Below are 9,869 nucleotides of genomic sequence, written 5' to 3'. Positions count from 1 at the left end.
ACTGTTCTATAGATTTGCTGAGTATGCCAAGAAAATGAATCTCAGTATTGTATATGGTGACATATATGTACTTTAATAAAATTTACTTTGAACTTTGAATTCCAAGTCACTCTTTCAATTGATATTCAGCAGTCCTTGACAAAAATGCACATGTAAGCAGTATATTAGCCAAGGGTGGATTAAGCACAGATCTGATGCCTTCCTGACTGAACCAGGGAAGAATTCTAACACTTGTATGCCATATGCCACAAAAAAAAGTATTTGTGAAAAGTATTGGAAGACAGCTGGTGTCCGTACAACACTAATTTAGTGAATATTCAAGACGTAAACATAAAACGAGAAGGAAGGAATAACTTTTTGTGTAAAAAATTTACACATCTAATACTGTTTCACCTAGTGCTATTTCTAGTGTTGATGCTGTGATAGAAAATAGGCAAGACAGAAAAGATTCTTCTATATGAAAAGTTTTATTGGCCAATATAGGTCATGTCAAACATTTAAAGAAAAGAAAACACAGCCAACACCTGGAATTTCCACCATCGAGCAACCATTATAAATTTTAACAAGAGTTTACCTGAGAACAGATAAACAAATCTTGGTTTATGGCAGGTATTCCCAACCTTTTTTTATGCCATGGACCCTTACCATTGACCAAGGGGCCCATGGGTCCCAGGTTGGGAACCCTTGGTTTATAAACTTGTGTACATTCTATCAATATCTGTTAACAATATGAATGGCATAAACTTTGATACAGAAATAAGCATGTGTTAATATGTACATTATATTTCAATTTATTACCTTATATCTTTGCTTCATCTTATTATTCATGTCACCCTTGGTAACCATGGATATTTCTCCAGGCTTCAGGGCAACTTGGATTGGTCTTTCCCATTCTTCATTTCCATCCTGGCATTCTCATTCTTCCAATATCAACTCCAAGCCTAGATGAAAATTAACACCATACATGCTCTTAATTTGAAGAGGGCATCACTATTACAGCAGTCTGGCCAGCTTCAACCAAGATCAAAAATCCTCTCAAAACTGAAGTTGTATGTGTTTTTGTAGTTAGTTTTGCTTTTGGAGCCTCACAGTGCCTTCTGGTCATCTTAGTTCTATTTCCTGATCTTAAAATTCAGGTGAGCAAATGAGATTGAATTTTGCACAACCACTTAATATGCATCAGAACAACATAATCTTGTCAGGATCATGTAGCTGTTATTCAAATTGGGTCTAACAGAAACTTCAGAGTTCAATACAATCCAACTGACATAATTAGAGAAAGCAAATTACAAATCAACACAAATAACCTCTTGGAGAAGCTCTGACAATACCCATTTCTATAAATTCAAGTGAGAGCTCTGCTGATATATTTGCCTCTTACTACTAGTTGAAACATTTTTCTGATGTTATTTCCTTTACTCCTCCAACATTAGCACAGTAATTCAGAAAGCTACTGCAAGATCAACTTCCCAGTGTTGCTGCTATTTCCTTTCCAATAGGATCAATGGAACATCTGAACTTTGTTTTTGCAGGTGGCTAGGTCAGGCTATGATTTTTAAAGTACAAAACAGCATATCATTGAGGAGCAAGTATTTTCTCAATTTTGTTCTTCACAGTTAACTCTTCACTTGCACAAAATTGATACAGTATACATTGAAACAATATCTGTACGGCAAAGTTAAAAAGAATGAGTGAACTTTTATGTGATGCCCTGACTTACTACACCCAGAGGTATTGTTACCTTTATAGTGCCAGCAAAGCAGATGGGACAGTGGGGTGGGTAATAGGAGTTAGAAACCCCAATTTCAATCATCCTATCATGGGCTTACGTAGCTCATTCTCACCTAGCCTCAAAGCGAATATAAAAGATAAAATATGACAAGTGATCATTTTCACATTGTAAAAGAACTTTATTTAATTATTTCTCACTATTTCTTTAGGGGCTAGTTACTGTTCTTTGGCAGCTGAGCAATTTCCAAATACGTGTTTTTTTTTTTAAAAACACAACCAATTCACTTCCCTGCTGTGGTGCTCAGAGACCATGATAATCTTCCACCAGTACCTCACAATTATCACAATCTTTCCCCAGCTTGCCTTCAATGGCATAGTTTATGTTCAATCATGTGGAGAATCTGGGCTGCATTTTCTTGCATTATAAAGGTGGTTTGGGAAGAATTTTACAAAAAAAGTTTAAAATTATGTGATGATTTGATAGCAGAAAATGAAGTGTTTTCCATTGGAAAATGAGCACCAACAGTTAATTGGGAAAAGGGAGAAATATTATTTTAAAAATTACTACAGTATCTGAAATACCTTGCTTGAAAAAGGATGGCAAAAGCATATTTCACTTCTACTTTCAAAGGAGAACTAGATGTATACTTAAATAAAAAAGACTGTGAATCTGATTAGATAGTCCTTCTACCAATGTCACATTGGTCAGAATGGTCAGATTTTAATGTGTAAATGACCAGGGGCAATTCCTCCATTACCAATTTAAGATGAATCACAGAAATAAGGGAAAAATGCTCCTTGAAAAGGTTTGGAATGCTTTGCCATATGGTATAGTTAAGTAGAGATGTTTGAGGCAGAGGAAAATGCAAATACTTTATCAATATAACCACAATGGTTCCGATTCACATTAGTAAATATTCAAATGTAAACAAGTTTGGTTAAAGGGTCATCTTTTGTTTTTTTTACATATTGATGGCTCATTCTGGACTGGAAATAGTATTTCAAAACTGTATTGCAAATTACTGTCCCATCTTTCTTTTCAACTAGCAGCCCAGCAAGTTGCATTCGTAAACTATTTGAATTTATATCCTGAAAAAAGGAAAGATAAATTAACAAACGATGACAAGTTAATTTTTTTCAAATTCAAACTCAATTTTAACTATGCTAATGATAAATTGTTTTCAGAATTTCTCTGAATGCTGACATGCAGAAACGATGGAGTTTTTAAAATTCCATTTGCAGCCAAGGAGAAATATGCCTCTATGTATTCCTTTAAAAGCAAGATTTTAAGCAGATAAGATGAAGTATTATATTAAGTACAAGTCATTTGGTAACAAGTAACAAAATAACAACAAAATTTCTCTCTACTCCCAATGACCCTAACTACAGAATAAAAGACAATACCTTGGATTTGGCTGATATATATACAAACTACATCACTGAAAGCCCATGAACAATTTCCCCCAAATACTTTACCCAACCATTAACTTACATCTTGACTTACATTTTCTCCCAAAAAGCTGAACTGATCTTTATTAATTAAAATACATTTTCACTATAGGCAGGGTTTATTAAAGAATATTAATAAATGGCTGGTAATAACGCAGCCACCATGCCATTTTAGTTGTGAGAAGTCCATTCCATTTACTATGAAAGTGCAGCAAGTTGTGCATTACGTCTGATAGCACTTGACAAATTGTTATTTTGGCAATCGTTGGTGAATACCTTACAGCCAATGATCAAACCGAAAGCTCGCCTGAAAGACTTATGAAAGAAAGCATATATCAGAGGGTTGAGGGCAGAATTAATATAGCCCAGCCACAAAATAACATGAACGAGAATTTGGTTCGTCTGGTAACCAAGTAAAGGGTCGGCAATATTTGTAGTGAAGAAGGGTAGCCAACAAAGGAGAAAACAGCCATTGATGATACCGAGAGTTTTAGCAGCTTTCATTTCTTTCTTCGTGGAAGAACTGTGGCGAAATCTGGTGGCGCCGGTTCCTTGGGGTCCATTTTCAATAGTATGTGTCTGTCTGGCTTGGATCCTGGCAACATGGAAAATTTTGGCGTATGCTGCCAACATCACCAACATGGGAATGTAGAAGGAGACGACCGAGGCAGTGATAGCGTAGGGGACATTGACGATGAACACACAATCGTTTGGATAGGCTTGCAGAACGGTGGGATCTAATCCCAGTAAATGCCAGTCCAGTAGCAACGGCACAAGTGACACCAAGCCGGGTAGGACCCAGCAGACGAGGAGGAGGGCTGTTATTCTCTTCCGAGACACCCTGAAGCGATACCTCAAAGGGTAGCACACTGCATAATACCGATCGAAGGCAATGCAACTGAGATTCAGGATGGATGATGTACAAAGCATCACATCCAGCACCGTGTGGATTTTGCAAAAGGTCTTTCCGAAGTGCCATTCGAACAGTATCTTGATCATACTGAAAGGCATCACAATAATCCCAACGAGGAAATCCGCAACAGCCAGTGACAGCAGAAAGGCGTTCGTTGGAGTCTGCAGTCTGGTGAAGTAGGAGATTGAAATAATTACCAAGAGGTTGCCTAGGATGGTCCCGAGAATGATTATGGCGAGAACGCCGAAGAGAAGCACCTGTTCAAAAATTTGCCATCTTTCATGCAGAGCGTTTCCTGAAGTGTTGCGATGTGCGGAATTGTTATAAACAAGAGTATTCACCACCTGTGCTGTTGGGCAAATACTAGCCACCAAGAACATAGTGTGTTCAGCGGGTGAATTATAATGGTTTATTCCACATATTTAGTCATCCACGCTGTTCTTATTTTAAAGTCTTCCAAGTCATTTCACATTTTAACCTAACGCAATATCAAAGCGCTCTCGGCGTACTGGTTTACTCGGAACAGTCTGCTCAGGAGCTGCATTCGCCTCGCCTCTATCAGCTACTTGACGGCTGGCAGGCTGGGTTATAAATCATTAACGTTGTGACAATTATTTATCTCTCACAGCCTGCATCATGTGCAAGTCGCAGTGGAGATAAGGGGCTGCTGATTTCGTTTTAGCCCTGTTGACTAAATGAGACATCCAAAAGTCGGAATCGCCACCTCCTAATCAGTACTGGCCATGAAAGGCACCTGCACATCTCGAATGGAATGCAGGTCTGTTGAGATGTGAAATTACTTCAAAAGAGAATTTGCATTCAGTGGAGAAGCCGGTTAATATTTAGATAGACCGAAGATGTTTTACTAGAGCGAATAGAGCAATTTACAATTATTTAAAAACACATGTAAAGTATTCCATTTTATGAGATTAAAAAGATAAATTTATTCACCCACCCGAAGAAACAGTGGAGCTGGCAAGATAATTTACGGCCTTAATAAACTAATTAGAAGACAGTGAATTGGATCTGGCGAGGAGTCTCTGACCCGAAGCCTGACCTCTGTTTCTTTTCCTACAGAAACGGCCTGATCTGTTGAGTGTTTTCAACATTTCTGTTTGCATTTCAGATTTCCAGCATTTCCGAACTTTTATTGTTAGTTACATTAACCAAAAAACTAAAGTATTCCCCTTTTAAAGGGACAGGATCTTGTCGCCCTGAAGAGTCTCTGCTGGAAGACACCTTTGAGCTGGCTCATTTAATTATCATTTTTTCCATGGACTCTAAATTACACACTCTTCTCCAGCAGCATTTTTTTCCCCTGCTTCTTTCTATTTCAATTTAATTTCACACAATGTCCAGCATGCCAGGCAAAATTGCAGAGTAAATAGCGGATTGCTCGTTGAGGCTCTTTAAATGAGATAAGCAGATACGTTTGAGGTCGGAATGAAAGGGCAGTCAACATGCATGGGTTTCTTGGATACACTGAATGTTCAGAACAAATATGTAATTATTCATCAATGAAGGTTCAAAAAGAAACTGGAGAGGCACTTGAAGGGAATAAACGGTGTTAACATGCAGTTAATAGTCTCCTCCTGTGTTATAATTAAAGAAAGGTAATGCCAAGAAGCAAGAAGCAAAAAGCAACCAAGGAAGGTCAAGATCTGATTGTTCTTCAAATCAACAGGAAAAAAAACTACAGTCTAGGTGAAGGGCTCTTGACTCATTGAACTTTTGAAGAGCAATTCTCTCACTTCCGCTTCATCTCTTTCAATGTAGTGATACAGTTTGACCTCCAACTATTTATCCATTTCACTATTAAAAAGTTATCTTGGATCAGTTTTCAGATCTGACCCACTTGCTGCATTGAAAAAAAATGCTGATTTGTTCCAAAGGTCTGCTTCAACGAGGGGGCATAATTTGAAGGTGATTGAAGGAAGTAGTAAGGGGAATGTCAGAAGTACGTTTTTTTTACACAGAGAGTGTAAAGTGCTTGGAAAACCCTGCCAGCACTGGCAGTAGAGGCAGTGGGGGCGTTTAAGAAACCCTTAGATAGGCAGATGGATGACTACATGGGAGGGAGGGCTTAGACTTATCTTGGAGTTGGTTTAAATTTCAGCACAATAGCGTGGACTGAAGGGTCTGTATTGTTCTGTAATGCTCTATGTTCATTTACCAGTCGTCCATCTCAAATCAATGCTCTCTTCAAATTGACTGTAATTTTGAAAAAAAAAATCCGTTTATTAACACAATCCGAGCTTTCACAACTCTGAGGACCATAGTCAAATCTTCTCTTTGCTCTAAGGTTAAAAACTCAGTTTCACCAGGAAAATATGTGTAATGCAAGAGGTGTACAAGTATTGAGTATGCAATCAATGCAAAGTAACTGAAGACTCCGACAAATGAAGTTGAACAAAATAATTGTTAATGATGTTAACAGAACCAAGAGAACCTTTCAGTCTTAAAAGGACTGTAGGAAAGACCAAAGTGACAGACAATTGAGTGGTTGAGGATCGATAGCACTTCTGGATATAATAAATTAACCCAAATAGCTTGACAACAAGAGCAGCAAATATAATTTGGCATGAAGCCAAATGTGGAGCCAGGCCTCTGAGTTTGAGAGTGATTAAAATGAGAGATGATAAGATTGAATCTACATAGGCATCCTGAGGGATGTACAGTTTGAGGAAATTGCATAAACAGGTATGAGTAATGCTGTGGGAGGATTTGAGAACAAGGAAGAAGATTTTTAATGCGTTTGGTGGAGAGAGTATTGAAGGTCAGCACAGTGTACAAAGTAATGTGGCTGAATCTATTCTGGAGAAGCGATACTATACAAATACAGAGAAACTGATGATAGATTATTTGTAATACAGAGAATCAGAATCAAGTTTAATATCTCCAGCATGTGTCAGGAAAATTTTTAACTTTGCAGTAGCTGTAGAGTGCAATACATGATAATATAAAAAAGTAAGTCATTGCAGTAAGTATATATGTATATTAAATGGTTAAAATAGTGCAAAACAGAAATTTTAAAAAGAAGTAAGGCAGTGTCCATGGGTTCAATGTCCATATCAGATGGCAGAGGGAAAGAAGCTGTTCCTGAATCGTTGAGGGTGTGCCTTCAGGCTTCTGTACCTCCTTCCTCATGGTAGCAATGAGAAGAAGGCATGTCCTTGGTGTTGGGGGTCCTTAATAATGGACGCCACCTTTCTGAGGCACCACACTTTGAAGATGTCTTCACTACTACAGAGGCTAATACCCATGATGAAGCTCACTAATTTTACAGCTTTCTGCAGCTTCTTTCAATAATATGCAGCAGTCACCCCTCTCCCCCCCCCCCACCAGACAGTGATGCAGCCAGTCAGAATGCTCTGCATGGTACATCTGTAGAAGTTTTTGAGTGTTTTAGGTGACAAACCAAATCTCCTCAAACTCTTGATGAAATGTAGCTGCTGTCTTGCCTTCTTTATAGCTGCATCGATATATTGTGATCAGGTTAGATCTTCGAAGATCCTGACTCCCTGGAACTTGAAAACAGATATAAAAGGGAGATACTGCCTAGCGGAGCTGTCATCGATGGAGTGATCCGAGGCAGAGTGGTAGGGCTTTGGCTCATTCAGCTTCGGTGATAACGGGTCACGGCGAGGTAAGTTACCTGTGAAGAATGGAAACAGGAAGTATGTCTGTGAGGCTGGTGTTCTGTACTGGGTGTCAGATGTGGGAAGTCTGGGAGACCTCCTTAGGGACTGAATTAGGGAACTGGAGATGCAGCTCGATGACCTTCGTCTGGTCAGGGTGATAGAGAGGAGCGATAGGCAAGTAGTCACACCAGAGCCTCTGCAGACAGGGTAACAGTCAGGAGAGGGAAGGGTAAGAGTCAAATACTAGAGCGTAACCCTGTGGCTGGCCCCCTTAACAAAAAGTTTTCCTTAGTGGGGATGGCCTACCTGGGGGAAGCATCAGTGGTCGCGCCTACGGCACAGAGTCTGGCCCTGTGGCTCAGAAGGGTAAGGAAAGGAACAGGATGGTAGCAGTGATAGGGGACTCTATTGTTAGGGGGTCAGACAGCCGATTCTGTAGATGCAGGAAAGAAACGCAGATGGTAGTTTGCCTCCCAGATGCCAGGGTCCAGGATGTTTCAGATCACATCCACGATATCCTGCAGTGGGAGGGAGAATAACCAGAGGTCGTGGTACATATTGGTAACAACGACATAGGTAAGAAAAGGAATGAGGTCCTGAAAAAGACTACAGGGAGTTAGGAAGGAAGATGAGAAGCAGGACCTCAAAGGTAGTAATCTCGGGATTACTGCCTGTGCCACGCGACAGTGAGCATAGGAATAGAATGAGGTGGAGGATAAATGCGTGGCTGGGGGATTGGAGCAGGGGACAGGGATTCAGATTTCTGGATCACTGGGACCTCTTCTGGGGCAGGTGTGACCTGTACAAAAAGGATGGGTTGCACTTGAATCCCAGGCGGACCAATATCCTGGCGGGGAGGTTTGCTAAGGCTACTGGGGAGAGTTTAAACTAGAATTGCTGGGGTCAGCCTCTCGAATGATAGCTTTTGTTACTTTAATGGCGAGAAGATCTATTTTCTTGAACTGGAAGGAAATTAATCCTCCAACTACATTACAATGGTTTTCTCAAAACATATTAAGTTTAAATTTAGAAAAAATTAGAAGTGATATTTTTGACTCTTTGGTTAAATTTGAAGATACCTGGAAACCTTTTATGCAACATTTTCATATGATGTAATCTGACCTTTCCAAATCTTTTTTCTAAAATTATATGATGAGAGGAGCAGAGTTAGCGACATTATGGATCATGTCTGATACAAGTTGTTGGTCTAGCCCTGTTTTGTCTTTTTTTGGGTTTTTTTTCTCTTTTCCTTTTGGGGTTTTTTTTGTTTATATATATATATATTTCTTTTTCTTTGTTACTGTTTAATCTCATTATGAGTTTGGACGTCTTTTATTTCTATGTTACTTAAAATTCATTTTATATATGCTGATGAACATTTTTGCAATCTCTTTGTACCAACTTTGTTATTGAGTTTATCATTTTGAAAAATTAGTAAAAAGATTTAAAAAGAAAAAGAATTGCTGGGGGGTGGGAACTGAACTGAAGAGACGGAGGAAGAGGCAGTTTGCTCACAAATAGAGAAAGCTTGGAGTCAGTGCGAGAGGGAGGATAGGCAGGTGATCAAGAAGGGACATGCTCAGTCCGATGGTTTGAGATCTGTCTACTTTAATGAAAGAAGCATCATGAACAAAGTGGATGAACTTAGGGCGAGGATCAGTACTTGGAGCTGTGATGTTGTGGCCATTACAGAGACTTGGATTGCTCAGGGGCAGGAATGGCTACTCAGAGTGCCAGGCTTTAAATGTTTCAGAAAGGACGGGGAGGGAGGCGAAAGAGGTGGGGGTGTGGCACTGCTGATCAGAGATAGTGTCATGGCTGCAGGAAAGGAGGAAGTCATGGAGGGACTGTCTACTGAGTCTCTGTGGTTGGAAGTTAGAAACAAGAAGGGGTTAATAACTCTACTGGGTATTTTTCATAGACCACCGGATAGTAGCAGGGACATCAAGGAGCAGATAGGGAGACAGATTCTGGGAAGATGTAATGATAACAGGGTTGTTGTGGAGGGAGATTTTAATTTCCAAAATATTGACTGGCATCTCCCAAGAGCAAGGGGTTTAGATGGGGTGGACTGTGTTAAGTGTGTTCAGGAAGGTTTCCTGACACAATATGTAGATAAGTATACAAGAGGAGAG

The 9,869-nt window shown here is 39.5% G+C and overlaps 1 protein-coding gene across 1 annotated transcript; it reads right to left on the bottom strand.

Annotated features, from left to right (window-relative positions):
* Nucleotides 1-478: 478 nt before the first annotated feature.
* LOC140200402 (trace amine-associated receptor 1-like) lies at nucleotides 479-4,630 on the bottom strand. The gene has a single exon (XM_072263681.1). The coding sequence runs from the start codon at nucleotides 4,471-4,473 to the stop codon at nucleotides 3,379-3,381; it is 1,095 nt and encodes a 364-aa protein (XP_072119782.1). The 5' UTR covers nucleotides 4,474-4,630; the 3' UTR covers nucleotides 479-3,378.
* Between the last annotated feature and the right edge of the window lie 5,239 nt (nucleotides 4,631-9,869).

The sequence above is a fragment of the Mobula birostris genome, chromosome 7 (genome assembly GCF_030028105.1).
Source record: "Mobula birostris isolate sMobBir1 chromosome 7, sMobBir1.hap1, whole genome shotgun sequence".
Taxonomy (NCBI): domain Eukaryota; kingdom Metazoa; phylum Chordata; class Chondrichthyes; order Myliobatiformes; family Myliobatidae; genus Mobula; species Mobula birostris.
This window is presented reverse-complemented; position numbering and strand designations above follow the sequence as displayed.

Coding starts and splice junctions, on each gene's coding strand:
- LOC140200402 (XM_072263681.1), bottom strand. CDS start 4,473: ATGTTCTTGGTGGCTAGTATTTGCCCAACAGCACAGGTGGTGAATACT.